This window comes from Pinus tabuliformis, chromosome 6 (genome assembly GCF_031772625.1).
Source record: "Pinus tabuliformis cultivar Carrire ecotype Pingquan chromosome 6, CPIR1, whole genome shotgun sequence".
In the NCBI taxonomy this organism is placed as follows: Eukaryota; Viridiplantae; Streptophyta; class Pinopsida; order Pinales; family Pinaceae; genus Pinus; species Pinus tabuliformis.
In genome coordinates this window covers 246,155,262-246,175,850 of record NC_142292.1, presented here as the reverse complement: position 1 = coordinate 246,175,850, position 20,589 = coordinate 246,155,262, and the positions used below count along the sequence as shown (strand labels likewise).

Sequence of the window (20,589 nt, the reverse complement as noted above, 5' to 3'; positions counted from 1 at the left end):
GCTTGGAAAGCGCTTGGTTCGCCATCGCTTTTGCCTGAGATTAGAAATCTAACAGGATTTGACAAAGGAACCAGTCGACCGTTAGGGATCCTTCCCAATGTGCCCATAACATTGAGAGGGAAAACCGTTCACATGAACGTAATGGTAGTCCAAGGACCCCTGGATTATAATATACTCCTTGGACGAGACTATATTTATTGCATGGGAGCCATTGTCCCATCACTCTTTAGAGTAATGTGTTTTCCGCACGAAGGAACAGTGGTCAAGCTCGTAGACCAGCTTTCATTCCCCGGTTCACGCATAGCAAATAGTCATATACCATCCCTAAATGGTCTTTTCACGCAAGGAATGTCTCATCAATCTCCAGTCTGTCCACCTGATGAGCGCGAGTAATTCGGGGGACATGACTGAAACCCAGGGGGCATGCACCCTGGTCTGCTTCGGAAGGAAAACTTCAGGTATAGGATAGGTTTCCGCGAGAGATATATGACTAGTGTGACACTCCCGTCCGTGATTGGAAAAGGGGGTTGGACTGGAATAAGATTCCCTTGTCAAAGTTATGTGGGTGGAGGCGTCTGTGCCACTCGCCTTTGTCTATTTCGGTAGGCATCGCCGAAGAAGTGTTTTGTTTGCGCTGCAGATAAAACAATCTTTGGTAACCTGAAAGGGGTAGACCTTTCTCGATAAAACAAATGTTTTGTCGGTAGAATAAGAGGTGACCTTGAAACTCTATTTTATACCTGGGGGCATGCAAACCTTTTGGCGTGCAAGCGAAGAGCGACCATTTATTTTTTAAATTTGTAGGTCCTCTAACCCTTTAAACTCATAGGATTGGTCGTTTCCTAACTTGCATAAAGAAAGGATCAGGAGCGAGGTTTAAACTTCTGAAAAATGGCATTTTAGATGAGACATCCTTATTATACGACTGGATTAATCGAGCAGTTTTAACGCGGACTTCATGCTCGTTAAAAAATAAACATAAGCAATGAGCAAATGTTTCCCCTAGCGTTTAAGCTCAATAAAAAATGAACCAATTCCCGGTAAATAACCATTGTGAATGTAGTACTTCAGCCTTTAAAGCCTTAGTCGTGTTCCCATCATCACCTCCACTCTGTATTGGCCGATCATTCAGCTCCATTTGATTGTTTACCCCTTTTGAGGAACAGTTGTGAAGAGTGATCCTATTAGCCATCCTTGTAACACTGCCGTGATTGGAAAATTCCAAACCTTACCTGGAATCAGCTGCTACCCAATTTTATCACTCGTTCCTCAAAGACGAGTCTCCTTTAAGCTCTTTTCAACTGACTCGTAAAATATGAAAAGATTGCCGAGCCATTGGCCTCTCCAGCTCGTTAAAGGGACCGGAAGTGCTATCCCTCCTTTAGATTTTAATCTTTTTGGAACTGAGGGATTATTACACAAAAAGATCGAGCGCTTGTTTTGTTCGGCTCGTTAAAAGTATCAAAAATCCATCCCTTCTGTATTGTTTTATACTTTTTTCGGACTTAAGGGATTAGATGACGAAAAAATATTCTTTGGAGTTTCCTTTACGTCCCTTTTCAGACTCTCTAAAATTGAAAAGGACCGAGTTATCTTTGTCGATAAACTCGTTAAAACCTAATAGCGACAAACTTGTCCATAGCAGACAAGAACGAGTTTCACTATCGCTAGGCTCGTTAAAACATAGCGATGGGTTTGCCCAAAGGGCAAATTATAGAACAAGCATATGTTATCCTCCTCAAGCTTGACAAAAATAAAGAGGTACTGGTCAGCAATGACTGGGGAAAAATTGGGAAGAAAACTTGAAGAAACTTTGTTGGTAGCAAGTCGCTCTTGAACATGACACTTTCACTCTCCATCCAAGTCGGGTTGGGTTGTTTCATTCACCGGTCACATCACCATGGTCACATCACGCCGTCCACATTTGGGGTTAATGCTACCAATCCATCATGTCTGTGTCGCCGATATGTTCAAGAGAAGTCACTCAGAGAATTCACCTGTATCTCACCCGCTGAAATACATTTACGCTCCATTCTTTCATGACCGCCACCCTGAACCTTATATCACCAGATCGTTTTCACCTCCATTAAAATCATTTGCTCCGTTCTGTGTCATTGATGTGGGACTCATTAAGGCCCTCCTATGACGGATCGCTTCTTGTCGACATCAGCTCATTATCCAAGAAGTCGATCTAGGAACACCCATTTCAGTACTTTGAAACTTGCATGCCTCAATGGCAAGTTTCTCACTTCCGGCGACAGGTTTACATCAATGGCCTTCGACCGAAAGATTTTGCGTGGTGTTCGACGCCAAGTCCCTTATTCACACCACGTGAATTGTACTGTAGTACCTTGAGGATCATTATCATTATCGGTGATTCCTCTCGCGCCTGTTAACAGCTTACATCATTGGCTGGTAATCAGGCGATGTCTTTCCATGTTCGACTCCAGAACATCTCTCACATGGATCAACTTGTACTTTGAGTGAAGATCGAACGAGATTGAAGACCCCGGATCTAGTTTCATCCATCCGGGCTGCGATATATATTTAGGAAAATAAAGACATCAAATGTACATCATTGCTACACAGATAATCATCCAATCTATGGGATGATGGCTCCTCCAGAATCATCAGTCTACACTCAGACGATTGTCTGTCCTATGTACATGAAAATGAATTTATAAAGCTGAGCATGGGAATGCCCGCCTCAGCTAGATCATGAAAATATTATGAAGATAATGTATTGTATTGTATCTTATTACAGGTCTCCTCCCAACTTGAAAGAACTTTGGATCCTCATGATAAAGCATTTCACCTGACATCAAAAAAGATTAACGACCTCATGCTTTAGGGGGCAACTATTATAGACATTTTTGGGCACTGCAGCCCCAAGCATAAAATGTCCATAAACCAAGGGCTCCTATGTCCCTAAAAGTGTTGTTCCAACCCCTAAAGGAACAAGGTCAACTGATTACAGCTTCTCCCAGAAGTTCTCCATGAAAAACTACTCAGAACTGGTCAAAACAGGATCATTTCACCTGCTCCATAGGCAAAGTGCGTTGCATCTCACCTAAGTACACTCAGTGGGTGCGTTGAATTTCAAAAAGCCCTTCTATGGGGTGCGATGGACGAGAAGAGACAAATGGCAGTGTCAATCCGCGAGGTGGAGAAGCATGGAATCTTCTAGAAACTTCTCCTGTGACACTTGCCTTTCTGAATTCAAGCAGGGATGAGTAAGAGATCATCAATCTCCAAGTGGAAGCAAGAACTATCAGAGGGAAGGCACTAATCAAATCACAAGCTGACTCATCTCCCTTACAGATATCTATATATGGATCCCTCATCCCAAAGATCCGGAGGCTGGAATTTTGCATCTTGTAAGGAATTGTTGTTGGTTTCTTGAGGCAACATCATATTGTTGGGTGATCTAAGCTTTGCATGAGGTGAAGAAGGGCTTACTTGCTGAGAGGATGATGCTGGGTCAGAACAACTGGTTGTAACTCTCTTGCCTCTTTCTTCATTATCAATAAAGCTATTCAAGTTTTCCTCCATACTCTTGTGTAATCTATGTTTTGTGCATTTGTATGGTCAATTTACATCTGATCCTAGATTGTTTATGATAATAGATCCATGTTCTCGTATAGTGTTATGCTGCTTTGATTCTACAGGTACTCTGTAAAGCTAGGTATACAAGGAAGCAAGTAGCAAAGGACTATCAGAAGAGAGAGGAATCGAGCAAGGAACCAAGCGCAAGACAGAGGTTGGTCTCCTTTATTCTTCTCTCATCTATCTTTCATAAAGGAAAACGAAAGTAGTTTTACTTTGTTTGTTTCTAAGGTAGCTACCACGCCTTAGTGGGATTAGCAGTTCTACATAGACACTTTTCCCTGTAACAGAGACAGTGACAGACACAGGGTGTCTGTCTGACATGTCTGCGCAATTTATTCAGTCAATGAAGTGGGCATGCTTTGCAACTTTTGCACATTTTTTGGGGGGAGTGAGTCTCGGGGTTACTACCCGGTCAAACTCTTTGGTTGACCAACTAGAGGCTTGGTTGATGTGCTTGCGAGAAGCGCAGATTGAAATGGCTTGTTGAGCAACTTCTGCGTTGTTCTAGGTGACAGTCAGTTCGGTCAATTCCAAGATTGCGCAGCGCAAGCTACTTGGGAGACAGCCTCAAGCTCTGTGCAATTCTGGGCAGTAGTACATGATCATTGAGGATTGAAACTGCGTAATACAACTCAACGAAGGTCCGTGTGTTGGAGGGTGATCAGGTCGTCAGAATTACAGCAAAATGACTAAGTGTGTGGGCGAGTGAACTTGTGCATACACAACCTTGCGAACACACACTTAACATGACTTGATGACAAGACACCTCAAACCATCAAGGCAACATATACTCAATGTGACTGACCAACGGTGCGAGCGACAAGCATGACACTTGTGATAGATCATTGAATGACCACGACGACGCTTGCGCGATAGTGCATACAACATCGTGTGTGAGTGCGATAGATGTGTACATGGCGAACACAACTCAAACACAACCTTCAACATCACCAAAATGAGGTCGCAAGCATGACATAGTAATCGACATACGAAAGACGATAGTTGGTTGAACAAGTGAAAAAGAAGCAAGACATGTAGAAGAAACACATAAGATGACTTTTCGCGTTTATGCACATGCATGTTATTGAGGACATGGTGATATAACATTGACAAACAATCCTGCAAACTCAACTAAGAGGTGTACTTCGAAAGATGTTCCTTACTTACCATACTTACCCTCAAGATGATCATGCATCCGACAAAGTTTGCATGCGGTCCTGATCTTTTTCGTTACTTGGTTCCTTGGTCCTTCTCCTCAACTCTTTAGAAGTGATTTCAACATGTCACCTTTTCTTGTAGTCACTAAGAGGTAGACCTGCACAATTTCAGCGGACAATGACTGTTGCTAGAATGAGGCCCTGAGAGGCCCGTCTGCGTAGTTTCTACATGCAATACAAACAAGACAGCTTGGACAACACTGCACAGTTTTGAGGCTCAAGGCACTGCTACAGGATAGGGGTCCTGGAAGGATACCTCTGCGCAATTTTTGAGTACAGTGCAGCTGGACTGCTCTGCGCATTTCTGGAGAGAAGTGTTGGATAGGGGCTAGGCAGGCTGTGGGGTTTCAACAGGCAAGGGAGATTGTTGTCTTTGCGCACTACGGGGCCTCAACAAGCAAGGGAGGAAGCTTGATGGTTGCAGAAGCAAAGTGTACAGTTCCAAGAAGCTGGATGAGGCTAGGCTGCTTGGAAAAATGGCTAAGTGTGAGATCAGTGAAACATATGTGAACATTGATAGGACTTGATTGTGATCGCACACGAACACTTAGTGACACAACGTAGACCATCCAGAATGCATAAGACATACTTTGCTTGATGCAACAACCTCGTGACAAGAGTGCGTGAGGTGAGTGTGAAACATGTATATGTGATGACAACCACTCATTCGCACACAATTCCCTTGAAACAAGACAACGTTCCCTTTGCATGACAAACAACAACCCCTATGCCCAAAGATGACACGTGCTGCATAAATATGAGAATGCGGACAACTCTTAAGATCGAGGAGGGGAGCTTAAAATCATCAGCGTACCAACAAGCGACCAAGGATAATCGATCGCAAGATCTGAGGTAGGCTCCGAAATTTGCATGCGAGCCAAAATTTTGGAGGGTGGTCGTAGACGCTACAACACAACCATAAACATGATAATGCATCTATAACCACATGCATCTAGCCCATCCTGTCTAAGTGTTTGAACCATGCTCTAATACCACTCTTTAACACCACCTCTCATATCTACCCACTTTCATCGGTCTGTTTGGGGTAAACATGAGCTGAGGGCTACTATGACAAGACTCAATCTACTAGATAACCTTAAGGAAATGGAGTCGACAAAACAAGACCTTAGTGACTTCCCTCAGGTGCTACAGGACTAGCAGAAGCTAACCAACCACTCCAGGTGCCCAACCCTCAAGTTAACTTTCTTTTTCACTGACCTAGAGCCTCAATCACTCCCATGACAAGGCCTCTATGCAACTGGAACCCTCAAGTCGCTCCCACAGGCTTGCTTCCCAGTGACTGCAGTCTTTTACACTCAGTTTTGTGCCAACGACCCTAAGATCTGATCCATTTTTTTAGGGCTAGGATCCATACCTCTGCCCATAACTTAATGAAACTCCCAAAAATTATAAATAACAAAGATTCAAAGCCTCTAGCACAAAACTTAATCAAGACTTGACCTAGCCCAGTCTAACCATGATAATCATTCTGTCAAACACATTGAGAACATAAGATCTACAGGTCATGAATGCATATATGAACATATGGATCTGAAACTTATCCGAGGTTTACCAAGAAGGACTAATGCCCTCTCACAATAACTGCAATAACATCTATTAGGTCATGCATTCATTAACCATTAATTTATCAATCAAACATGATAAGAGCCTTAACTTGGATATGTCTTAAAACCATGCTTATAACCAGTATATAATCAAATAAATAACAATGATAGAACGACCATTAAAGCCACATAATAATAAGTACATTTACTCATAAGATACAATGAGGAACTTAGCTCTTATTGACATATGCAAAAGGCAACCAAGTCAGGGACTTCCACATACCACCTGACCATAGATTGGGATTAACCAAATCTTTCTTTTAGCCAATCACCCCCGTGCCATAGTCCAAGCATGAATGTGGGATCTCATGGGATAAACCAATCTGTAAACAACCAAGGGAATCCATAGGTTAAATCACCTCCACCCCCACACTACCATGATCTCACATAAACCGGTCCCGATATCACAAAACCAAACCAAGCTTGGATTCCTCAGAATTCCTTCACCATCCCTTGAGGAATTTCCTTGTCTCCACCCAAATGTTGAAGGCTTCCCAGAGAAAACTATCTCCACCCCCAACCCTTGGGGATTTTCTTGAGACCATCTCACTCAGATCCAAAACCTTATGGGAATCTAAAGCTCAACCAAGAATGAATCCCATCACACCATGACCATCTAGAAATTGAAAGGCAAGGCTAAAACCACTGTCGAAACCCAACAAAACCCATGTCAATGACAACAAATGAACCAAATACACACATGCATATACCATGCATGCCAAAACTAGATAGGAAATAATATATGCAACCTATTACCTACAAGTATTCCCATTGAAGCCACTTGATCCAACCTTTCCTTGCTTGATCCTTGCTTTCCTTTCCTTTGCTTGTTTTCTTTACTTCCCCTCTTGGTTCTCTTCTCTTCTTTTAGACTAATTCCAAAATTGAACCGACAAAAGGCCCCAAAATGATGCTATGATGTCTTTTTATTATTGATGCCTCTAATTTCTTCATTTTTCCTCTATTTTCCTTCAATTTCCTCCTCACCTGCAACCCGTGACCTTTCACCTTCCTTTTCTCCTATTTTCCATTATTTTCATAAATAAAATACCAAAAATGTATTTTTGCCTTTTCAAAGCCTTTGCCAATTTCACTTTAACCATAATACACAACAAGTGATGCCCACTAGGATGCTTTGCCCAACATTCAACTTGGAATACATGTCCCATGACCTTGGTCTTATTTTGCCTCTGTTAACTTTATTACATGGACTTTTAACCTGGGCTCTTACAAAGTACAAGGCCATATTTGTGGCCAAAGGATACTCTTAAGTAGAGGGAGTGGATTATTAGGAAAATTTTGCACCAGTTGCAAGATATTCCTCAATTAGATCCATTCTAGCATTGGCTGCGTAGATAGGGTGGAAAATCCACTAGATGGATGTGAAGACTGCCTTTCTCAACGATGTTGTTGAGGAGGAAAATGACATAGTGCAACCAGAAGGATTTGAGACATATAATCGAGATTCACATGTGTGTAGACTCAAGAGAGCATTGTATGGTCTCAAACAAGCACCCTAAGCATGGTACGTTCAGATTGACAATTATCTCAGTAGATTGGGCTTCACCAAAAGTGAAGCAAATGTAAACCTCAATCACATTATGGTAGATGGTAAGTTTCTTATTTTTGTTTTGTATGTTGATGATTTAATATTGACATGTGATGAGCAGTTTATCTGCTCTTGCAAAGAGGATCTTGCAAGGGAATTTGAGATGAAAGACATGGGCTTGAAGTATGGCACGGTGATGGTGAATTTTTTATGTCTCAGGGGAAGTATGCCTTTGAAATACTTCAGAGATTTCACATGGAGAATTGTAAGCCCATGGACGCACCTATAGCTACAAATTGGAGGAAGGAGAATGCGACTTCAGTGAAGAGGTTGATGCTACCATTTACAGGCAGCTTGTGGTGTCTTTGATGTATCTTGTGAACATAAGACTTGACATGTGCTATGTTATAAAGAAGTTGAGTCAAGTTATGGTGAGGCCTACCAAGCTGTATTGGAAGGCAGCAACACTTGTGTTATGGTACCTCAAAGGCATTGTCGAGTATGGAATATAGTACAAGAGGACAGTGGGAGTGAAGCTCCAAGGCTTCATCGATGCAGAGTGGGAAGGGAGTCCATCAAATAGGAAAAGTACTTCAAGTGTTATCTTCATTGTTGGGTCTGCAACTATTTCCTGGTACAACAGGAAGTAGAGGTCTGTGGTGCTCAACTCGTCAGAGGCTGAATACATGGCTACAAGTCAAGCAACATGTGAGGCCATAAGGATGAGGAAAATACTTGTGGGACTTTTCATTCAAGAGATGGATATGAAAAATGATATTGTGATAATCATAGTTGCATTAAGCTCTCTGAGAATCCGATATTTAATGACGAGTCCAAGCACATTGATATTCAGTATCATCATTTGCGGGACTATGTGCAGAGGAGAATTATACTTCTACAATAAATTCCAATTGAGGAGCAAGATGATGACATCTTGATAAAGGCATTGTCAAGAGGTAAATTCAAATTTCACATGTGCATGATAGGTGTGGTGAAAAATCCCTTTCTTACTAAGAGGGAGTGTTGAAAAAGTAGCAAGAAAGGCTCAAATTAACTTTAGCCTTAGTCCAATTGAGTTAATTGAATTTCCACATCAGCAGGACAACTTGGAGGTAGTTAACTAGTGTGGCATGGCTCTTGTCACTTAGTTAGCTTAATAAATTCGAGTTAGAGGGCTTGGAGTTCAATTATGCATGCATGATTGCTAAATTTTAGCAATCTAGTTCAATTATTTTTAGTTGCATTCAGTTAACTGACCTTTAACTATGGACGGAGTCAGTGGAAGGTTAGTTGTGCAATGGGACAACAGTCTAACTCAAAGATCTATTAGTTAATTGATTACTCAACCCAAAATAACTAATGCATGCAAGGAATTCGAATTCCTTAGCTGGAGTGGAGATGACAAGGCAGTGTACAATAATTTGTATACTAGTATGAGTGTACATGTGTTGCATGAAGTCAGGAGATCAATCCTTGAGAATTACGTGATCAATTTGGAGGAAATTCCTATCTTTCAGGGGCCAATTTCTTCAGGATTTGCGCAAGGAAATATGAGGCTCGGTGAGCAAATAATTGGCTAAGTGTTGGCCAAATTTTCTCATTGAACATAGAGAACAATTATTCTTTTGCAAGTTGAGCTCAAAGTTGGAGCTAGAAATTGTAATAGTTTCTCTATTCAACTGATTAATGCAAAGAGGCTTGAGGGGTTTTTCCCAATTGGGTTCCCTAGAAATCACTGTGTATTTGTGGTTTTTCTTATTGCATGTCTATGCATGTTGTTCTAAATTGTGATTTCCATTTCACAGATCAATAGAGTAGAATTGTGTCTCTTGTTTTTCAGTTTTAAATCTTGAGCAGTTGCAATTTCTATCAAATTTCTACACATATTATTCATAAAAATAAAAATATAAAGAGTAGTAAGAAATTTCTTCATTCACTCATTTATTATGCAAACTTTGAGGGTCCTTCTCTCCATTACATCTTGATATTCAATGCCGATGCATGGTCTTTTCTCTAGGGAAAATAGGCATATTTTATGTTTCCTTTGCCACCTTAGGTACAAAAAAATTGCCACATCCATTCACTGTGGTTGCCTCAAGCTTATACAATGTTCAAATTCTAGCTCCTCTTTCCAAAACCATTGCTTCTCGAACCATTTCGTAGTTGTCCTTTTCAAATGTCACTTGCACACATGTATTACTTATCTTACTCACAAATATAAAGTTTATAGCCAACCCTAGGACATGTAAAACTCCATGGATGGTTCCAACCTTTCCATCTTTGAGAAACAACCATACCTTTCCACGTCTTGTGATTTTGGCTCTCAAATCATATCTGAAGAGGACATCACTTCCATTATTATTTTTCATATTAACAAGACTGCTCTTGTGGGGGGGCATATGAAAGGAAGCTCCAAAAGTAAGTGAAATGAGGTGCTTGGTTAATGAAAACATATTGAGAAAGTTTAGTCTAGATCTCCCATCCCTCATAGATAGATAAATAGATGGATATCCTTCCCAACAAGGGTGCTTTCCTTCTCTTTCTCCCTCTTTAGGGAATGGAATTTTCTTTTATTACTAGTTTCGCATAATATCATCGATCAAACATGCATCATGATCTTGGAGTGTACTTGAATATGCTAAGTACACATGACCTTCTTTTTCTTGGAGGATTTTGCTTATGTGGAAGGTGCATCATTAGATTCCTTGCTTTTATTAATGTTTTTATATCTACAATCCTACTTTGAATGCCCAACTTGACTAAGTTTTGAGGTTTTACTTATATATTTTTTTTTCTTAGGGGATTTAGGATTACCTCTAGATTTTGATCTATCCCACCTACTTTTTTTTTTCTATCGTATGGATGATTTATCATAAACAAGTCATCTTTTGATAGATTACCCATGGATCTTTTCCTCATTTCTTATAGTATGGCAGAGGCAATTACGTGCTCAAACCTTAATGTATATTTAGCACTACTACTGATGGTTATAACTTGTTTGCCTTGTAAATATAGCAAAGAGCATAACAATAATATACTTATCTTCTTCATCCATCATAACATCAATAAAGGTTAACTAACTTACTAAATTGTTAAAAGCATTAAGATGTTTTACCATGGAACTACTATCGTTCATCCTGAGATGGTGCAACTTCTTCCAAATAACCAATTTGTCTACCATGGATTTTGATTGGCATAAAGCCTCTAACTTCTCCTGTATATCCTCAACATTAACTTCTCTTAAGACATTCAACAACACTAAACTTGAAAGAAACGGTTAGATAATACTCTTCACCTTCCAAGTAACTTTTCCTAGTCTTCATTCACCATAACCATGGGTTGTTTCGTAAGCTAACCACCCATTGATCTTAGTCCACAAGAAAATATTACATATTCAACTTCCATAACTTGAAGATCAAGCCGTTAAATTTATCTATCTCCATTTCTAAAGTGCTCCCCATTTTATCTCACACATTAATCACTTGCACAGAGGTTCCACTTAAGGTGATGTTTATCAAAGACCCAAGATACCCTTACTCTTCATAGAATGGGCTAAACCCTATCAATAAAGGTATACATTTGAAGCCAATAACTCTGTTTTGATGCAAAATGAAGAGTTTGAGAAACATTTGCAAGAGAGGATAGATAGCAAAATCTCAAAACATAAGCAAACAACGGTGCATACATGCACATACATACACACCACATAAGAGGTTTATCTCATAAACCCTTATTTGGAAAAACCATAAAACTTAGAGCCACACCTCTCTCTTTATAATTATATTCACCTTCCCATTGACACTAGAATGTTTAACTATTTCACAACATCGATTAACCATAGTTTGCTAACTAAGATTATATGACAATTCTAATCCCTTTATTGGGATTATATTACATTGGTTCAAAACCATTGGTTGAATAAAAGTACAAAAGTAGATCCCCCACCACCTTGTCACCAAAATGCACATTGTATTTATAAGGAATACAAGAGATTTGTATGAAAAAATTTCAAGTCAACAACTTGATCATGAACAAGTTGTTGAACACAATTCATGTGTATCTCGATGTGCTTATTACATTGATGATACATTGGATGTTGGTCAAGATAGATGACACTTTGATTTATCATGCCAAATAGTGATTGGATTAATCATATTAGAAACCAAATTCAAGAAAGATTTGTTGAAGCCAAATTGTAGGGAAAATTACCATCTGCAAATTACAAGTGGGCAACTCACAAGAATAAACACAATAGAGAAATAACTCACGTAAATCAAAGATATATAAAATAAGATTTATGGATAAAACCTTCAAAAGGGAAACATCTGCAAGGCAACAAAAACATAATATTGTTGCTCAACAAAATAAATACTACATCCAATACAATACTTTGTCTCTGTATGGCAAATAAGCGATTCCCCACGCTCTTCGAATAGATGTCATGAACTAATTAGATGGCAAGACATATTGAATGTTGCGAATCTTAATAAGGCAAGTGCCATAGAATCACCTAATCATAGGATTAAACAATGATAGTTGAATAAAGCACATTAAAGGAGCAAACTAGAAAGACACATGACTATAGTGTATTAGATCAAGTATGCTTGAGATAACCTCTTGATATCTAATATCCCAACAATAAATTAGAACAAAAATAACTTATCTCTTATACGAATATTGAAATTGAAATTCACGCATTCTTGAAAAACATTATTCTTTTTAATAAATGAATAACACATATTAAGAATTATCTTCAAGTATCTATCTAATGACAACCTTAAGAGATAAATAAAAACCTTGTTTTTTTTTACACTTGGCAAGACTACATCTTTAACATGTCCAATATATCATCATGAATGACACAAAGAATTGAACTAATGAATTCACATCAAGGAATGCCTTAACAAACACCCGATCACATAAATAAATAATGAAAACAAAACATTATTAAAATTAAACTTTAATTCATAATAAAATCCTCTTATTTGTCTCACCATGAAATCCAACCCCTTCCGACACCTTTTATATTAACGGTGTAGTATAACCTTGATTCGTAATTAACTTATAATACAATTGATATTCCTTCCCTTAAGTGGCGCCATTAACATGATTTCCAAACCACACAACCAAAGATTCACTTATCTAAAATACCAACATCGCCGGGTATATACATACCTTTCTGCATGCATGCTGGCATCCTAGCTTTCTGCCCTTTTTTTTGGGAATGAAAGGGAACTGAAAGCGGGTTTTATAAAGTATATGATGCAATGGCGTCACTCATCTCTCCTATTCGCATATATCGCGTCGTTCCCAGCTGCATTTATTGGCAACCCTCGACCCGTTCCTCCATTCTCTTCAACTCTCGGAGGCTGCTACCTTCATGTTCCTGCTCTGTGAAGTCTTCCACCTCTATTTTCACTGCTGCTCGATCTTCAGCAGGCATCATATATAAAAGAACAGTTTCTTCAAATCTCCGTTGCGCGAGTACGAGTCTGAACGAGGTGCAAAGAATGGCCGGAGGAGTGGAGATATTGGAGGGAAACCCACTGCTACAAGAGGGACCCTTTCCTCGTTTCGATGCGGTGGAGCCGAAGCACGTCTGCCCTGGCATCAGGGCTGTCTTGCAACAACTGGTAACCTTGAAACCTTCATGATTTAATGTGCTTACCTGGTTGGACTACGACTTAAATTTTTGCATTGAATGGATAAGATAAGAACACTGATTTGCAGAATCAGTTAAAAAGAAAACAAGGCAATGCGCAACCGGTACCCTCAATGGCGGTCTTATCCAATATTTGGACGGTTGGTTCTTAAGCATATTAATCAATATTGGATCAATTCGTAACACGTGCACCTTCTGTGAATATGGTTGGGATTTTCAAGCACATAGTTGGAAATATAATAGTAGCAGAAGATGGGAATCTGTCCCCAACCCACAATGAGTCCCGTAATGGTGATGAAAACATCCAATTTCCCCTCCTGCACTCGATGGAAGATGGCGAGTAACCTTTTTGTACTCAATCCCCCGTCTATCCGGGCAATAAAAATGTTGAAAGACAAATCATCGCGCCTTTGAGGATTAGGTCGTGATATATTACCCATATAGCGGGATAATTTCAAACTATTGCGATATATTCAAACTGTTCAAAAAATTGCTATTATATAGGGCGACTATATTGGCGATGCGAAAGTCTCGCTAAATATCGCTGATATTACTATAAATTGGCCACACTCGGACATTGATTTTGCCGTCCCTTTAGGGTAGGACTCCAAGTCAGCTGGCTGTTTTGTGTGCCAAAGTTCTGTCCTTTAATGGGACGGCATCTTTAAAACAATGAAACCTCTCTCTACTTTAATTTCGAGGCAGCCAAACCTGCTTTATTCTTTCTTTCAGTACGAAAAAAGATATATATATATATATATATATATATATTATCAAAATGGATCATGTACATTATATCTACATCATGCAACCATATCATCATAGAAAACCATCTGGGATAGCATGTTCTTGCATACCCCATCAGAATATCCAGATATACATATAGACAAAATATAAACACAAAAGATCAGCGTGCATCAAGTAGCAGAAATAGGTGGGGGTGCGAGGCAAATACACCCATCATATTGGCCATAAGAGGAGAAACAGTGATCATCCCCATTGCTATGAATATCTTTGAAAAAACCAAGTCACCAGCAGGTTGTCGATGTGTCTACCTGATACAGAAAAAAAGTTGTAACAAAATTATACAAAAATATAGAGCAGAGAGTTAATCTTTAGATTTAGCTAGGGAATGGGAATTCCCCAACATTTAGAACATTGCCATCCAATATTATATCAATGTGCATTTCTCCCAATTTTCCTTGTAGCCCTTTCTTTGAGAGATCATCCGCTAGCTGGTTGTATTCTCTGCCTATATGCATGATGGATGGGTTCCTGAGCTGTGTCCAGAGATTATCAATTCTCCTTAACCATCCAAGGAGTGTTGATTGATTGATAATTGCATACCCATTTACATGATCCGTGATAATCTTGGAATCCCCATATATATGAATATGAGGGATATTGAGGAAAATTGTGAACCATAATATACCCCATAAGGCCATTGCTTTTGCCCTATTGTTTGTGCCAATTCCCGCATTCTAGTGAATTATGTATTGTAAATCATTGGATATGGCTATCCAGAAGCCACATCCACAAACATTCCTTTGCGCCGCACCGTCGAAAAAACCAATCGGGTACTCCATTTGAGGATTTGTTCTCTTCTGATGTTGTTTTTTGCATTTGATCTCATGTACAGGTAACATTGAGTGGAGTGATATGATATTCTCATATACCTGTATGAAATCTTCAATAGAATTCTCAAATATATGTTTATTCCGCCATTTCCATATGGCCCAAAAAAGTAGAGGGGGAATAATCCTCCATGTGATCTTCTGTTTGCTCCACCACTCCATACAATCTGCAATATTGTGAAATTGATTATTAGGAAAACCAAAGTGAAGGGCCAGTTTATCCCATACCTGGATCGTGAGGTGACATTTGAGAAACATATGACAATTGCTTTCCTCCTCCTTTTTGCAAATTGTACATAAACTGGGTCCGTGCCAATTATGCTTCTGCAAGTTCTCCCAAGTGAGATTTTTGTTGTGATATACTAACCAGGAGAACATGATGATTTTTATAGGAATATTAGACTTCCAGAAGGCGTATAATATTGGATTTTCCACACAACATGCCTCCTTTCCACAAAGAGAATAATATATGTTAGCAACCATAATATTCCCCACATTCATCTTCCCCGAACAAACCAATTTGTCACGATGTTCCTCCCGACATATACCCAAAGCTTTCATGCCGACATAGATTTGGTTCCATTCCATTGCCAATTGTCCATCCAGACCCAACTCTAGTGCCGATTTCCAAACAGGGGAATGGTCCCTCCATGCGGAGATTAATTGATTCCAGAAATATATACCGTTCCCATAAAAGCACCGGGTGAGTACCTCTGATATGCTGCACTCCCTGTGAGCTCCCAGAATATGATCCGCCCCAATGAGAATCTTGTGGCCCGACCCCATAGTCTAAGCCAGATACTGTATGAATATTTTAGCAATCTTTTGAAAGCTATGCCATATAGCCGAACCATGTGGGATGCCAATACAGTCCTTCTGGTACCAGAACAGGAATTCATGATCCTTTAAGTATCGACCAAAATGCTGAAGGTTCATAATACCCCAGCCCCCTAATCGCTTAGGGCAAGAAATGTGGGACATTTTTTCCAAGTGATACTTATGCTGTCCATTGCAACCTGCCCAAATAAAATTTGCTATAATGCGATTTATGCTGTTAATGGTGGCTTGTGGGATATGAAAATTGTGAGCCCAGTATACCCCCAATTGGGTAAGGACAACCTGTGTAAGGATAGTGTGTGCACCCAGGGACAAGCATCTATATTCCCACCCTGAAATTCTTTTATAGAAACGGTCAATCAACCACTGCCAGTCGATATTTCTGTAGAAACTTGGCTTGATGTGATATCCAAGGTACTTCATACTAGATTTCAACAACTCTGCCTCAGTTCCAAATAGGCTTTTTATATAGTCAATAACCTCCATATTGCACATATCATGATATACAATTGATTTTTGCAAATTCATATATAAACCAGTAGCTTTAGCAAAATTTTTAAAAATATGAAAAAGAGTCAGCCATGCAAGGCGATTCAACATACCCATGATGAGCACCTCATCAATGAAAAATCCGTGTGATATATTGATGTTGTTCCCTATGATTAGTGCCTGAAACTGTTCTTCCACCACCGCTTTTTTGATGTGCAGGCTCAATCCATCCATAGCCAGGATAAATAAGAGAGGAGATAGTGAGCAGCCCTGTCTCAATCCCCGACCAGCTTTGAAGAAACGTGTAGGATATCCATTGATGATCACCGCATAATTCACATTTGTGACACAAGCCATAATCCAAGACACGCATCTGGGCTGCAAACCAATCTTATGCAAAACCAGTCTAAGGTATCCCTAGTCTAGACAGTCATAGGCCTTCTGTAAATCCACCTTCATAATGGCAACATTTAGGTGCTTGGTATGAATCGAATGCATACATTCTTGTGCAATGGAAACAACATCATGGATTTGCCGATCCTGAAGAAAACCATATTGTTCAGGTGAAATGTAGTGAGACAATGTAGACCTCATCCGTTTGGCAATAATTTTGAGATGATCTTATAAATAAGATTGCACAAAGATATGGGCTTGAAATCAGAGAAAACTGTAGAAGGGTGTCGCTTCAGGATGAGAGCAATAAACATAGAGTTTATATGCGGGTGGATGTTCCCCATGATCCTCAACCCCTCCACCATGTTCAGGAGATCTTTTTTAAAATGTCAAAAAAGTGTGTGAAGATTTCAACAGACCATCCGTTCAGACTCGGGTTCTTGTCCCCCTTAAAGAATTTTAAAACCTCCAGGATCTCCCCTTCAGAGACCTCTTTAAATAGTGTTTCATTAGCATCATCATCAAACATAGTGGGTCCACCGCCCATAAAATGCCCCCACATCAGCCCCCTCATTGCGTCCATATGCCTTTTGAAAATGTGATACAACAACACTACTTATATCCTCCTGCGACTGAAAGCATTGACCATCATCGTCATAAATTTCATGTAAGGAATTTATTTTGCGCCTGTGATTTGCATAACGATGAAAGAATTTTGTGTTTTTGTCACCCTCTTTAATCCATAGAGCCCTGCTCTTCAGGCGCTAGGTAGATTCATTTACAGATAGTATCCTCTTCTTTTTGAGCTCTAATTCCTGGATATGAGTCCTGATATCGATAGGTAGACAATGAGAAGTCATCTAGGGACGTAATGCATCCAGTTCCTGTTGTATGTCGAATAATTCTTTATGCAGGTCTTTAGCCTTCTATTTCTACCATGATTTAACTTCCCCTCGAAGGATATCCAGCTTATCCAATATGTGAACCATAGAGGAAGTCCCTAACACATGATCCTGGGTCCATACCTTGTGCACTAATGAATTAAAATCCTGGTCATCCAACCATGTTCGGTTGAATTTAAAAGGCAACCCATGTCTAAAATCTGCCCTTCTCCATTGTAAAGTAATGGGACGATGATCAGAGAGATGGTTATTAATGACTCCTGCATGTACATCACCAAGACGCTCCACCAAATGCTCATGTAATACAAACTGGTCTAGCCGCTTTGCAACATAAGCTAGTGTTGTGAAAATTGCGATTTTTTCCTTATGCCGATCAAATCGCGATTTAATGAAAAAATCGCGATTTTTTCCTTCTGCCGATCAAATCGTGATTTTTATATGAAAAAATCGCCAGTATTTTTTTTTGCCGATTTTTACTGAAAAAATCGCGATAAAAACAAAAAAATCGCGATTTTTTCTTAAAAAATTGTCGGGGGTCACGACATCATAGTTTTATAACGTTTTTTTGGGTTTTTTCATGCAATTTTTTTTAAAGAAACAAATAATTTTTGAGTGGGGCAGCTTAATGATCAAGTCTAGGCCCTAGTATGGATATGCTATTCATGGTAATGTTAAATTCTTAAAGTAAAAGTGACATTCTCCTTAATCTTCATTTTCATCATTTTACTTAAATTTTTAACATTACCATGAAATGACTCAGGATGTTTGAGAGTGGTTTCAGCCTCATTGGATTTCATATGGAGAAAATAGAATTTTAGATTTCATTTAAAATCCAGTAGACTTATCAGTTTTTCAGGGTTTCAGGATTGGGAGATTGTAATGTTTCCAGGTGACAACACCTGCCCGGGCTACCCTTGCCACCAGTAGAGGACGTGATCTACCTCCTATAGCTCCTACTTCTAGTTCTTCAGCTTCTAGAGCACATCAGACTCCACTGCCATCTCCACCAGCACAGGCACCAACATCTACATCTAGAGGGAAAGGGAAAGCTGTGGCATTTTCTCGCAAGAGGGGCAGAGGAAATCAATAGGATTAGACTTTCATTTTATTGTATATGACATTATGACATGATGAGATACATTATCATATTTTTTGTTGATATTTTGAGGTTGAATTGGGACTCAGGAGTCAGGACTTACCATTCAGGACATGATTCAATGTTATGTATGATTTTAGCGCTAGAAATGATATTAAACATCTTATATATTAGTTTTTTTTTTTTTTTTTTTTTTTTTTTTTTTTTTTTTTTTATTTATTTATTTATTTATTTATTTATTTATCATAGTTATGTGTCAATGTATTTATTTTATGTTGTAGATGGTTTAGATATTAAAAAAATTGAAAAAAAATGAAAAAAATGAATATTTTTGTACCAAACGATTTTTTCCCAATTTTTTTCCGATTTTTTCCCGATAATTCCGATTTTTTCCGATTTCTTCCCCGCGCCGATTTAATCCCGATCACGATTTTCACAACATTGACATAAGCCATACCCACTTTGCCATTATCCCAAGTGGGAACCATCTTCTGTGGACATATATCAACTAAATTGTGGTCTATAATCGCTTCACGAATCAAACCTGCTGGTGGGTTGATTTTCCTGGAACCGCCCCATACTTCATCCAAACCAACAGTGCAATTAAAGTCCCCTGCTATGATAAGAGAAGCCAGCTCCATAATCCCAGACGAAATCAACTTCTCCCAAAAAACAACCCTATTCCTATAGGGTCCATATAAATTCAAGATGTGTATACGATCATTAAGTCCACGGGTATGTCCTTCAAGCAAGATAATAGCAAAACAAGAGAAAGCCTTGGTCTGAACCCATTGAGGATCCCATAAGGCCACAAGGCCTCCAGATAGACCAGCAGCAGCCGTGGTGATTATATGCCAATTTGGAAACATTTTTCGGAAGTATATAATAACATGTGGGACAGAATGCATAGTTTCCTGAAGGAGAATAATGCAAGGATGTACAAAGAGAAAAAGGTGTTTGAGAGCCAGGAACTTAGAGGGGGTCCCCAATCCCTGAATGTTGAGAGATAAGATGGAAGTCATGATAGACCCTAAGCGGGCATTCGTGCTCCAAGGGCCCGAGAAGTAGGTACATCAGCAATAGGAACATTAACTAAAAAACGGTCAATGGGGGAGCTAAATGGATTCTGTCTGGGCCGACCCTGAAAATGACGACTGCCATGGTTATGCTTACGACGGACTGTAATATTACCAGCTGAGGTGGGACTGATGTGGGGTGAAGATGATCTAGACGGTTTATGAATAGTGAGTGTGCGCAGGTCTAGAGTTTTCCTCTGAAGGAGAAAATCCAAGTCATTGCCCACGAAATTTGTTGGGGAGGCCAGTGGCGAGTTTGGTGGAGTATTACTATTCCTGGGCCCCTGTGAGCGAATAGAAATATGCGGGGGTGACAGAGCAGGTACGTAAGTGATATGAGATGTAGAAGGTATGTCATGAGGCGAAAAAAGGTTGGGGATGTCATGACAGGGCGGAGAGATTCCCGGAGGGGGGATCGAATGTTCTGGCTTGGACAGTTGGTGACAGGTAAGTCAGACTTTACAGAAGACAAAGGAGATGACGGAATGGTGATGGGCGAG

General features: G+C 39.6%; 1 protein-coding gene across 1 annotated transcript in view; it reads left to right on the top strand.

Annotated features, from left to right (window-relative positions):
- The first annotated feature begins 13,177 nt into the window (after window positions 1-13,177).
- The window catches only part of LOC149258308 (putative cytosolic oligopeptidase A), a 324,987-nt gene continuing 317,575 nt past the window's right edge, over window positions 13,178-20,589 (top strand). Inside the window, exon 1 of the mRNA XM_089415126.1 lies at window positions 13,178-13,633. Within this exon, the coding sequence (XP_089271252.1) occupies window positions 13,268-13,633 (366 nt within the window). The 5' untranslated portion in view covers window positions 13,178-13,267. The remainder of the gene's footprint in view (window positions 13,634-20,589) is intronic.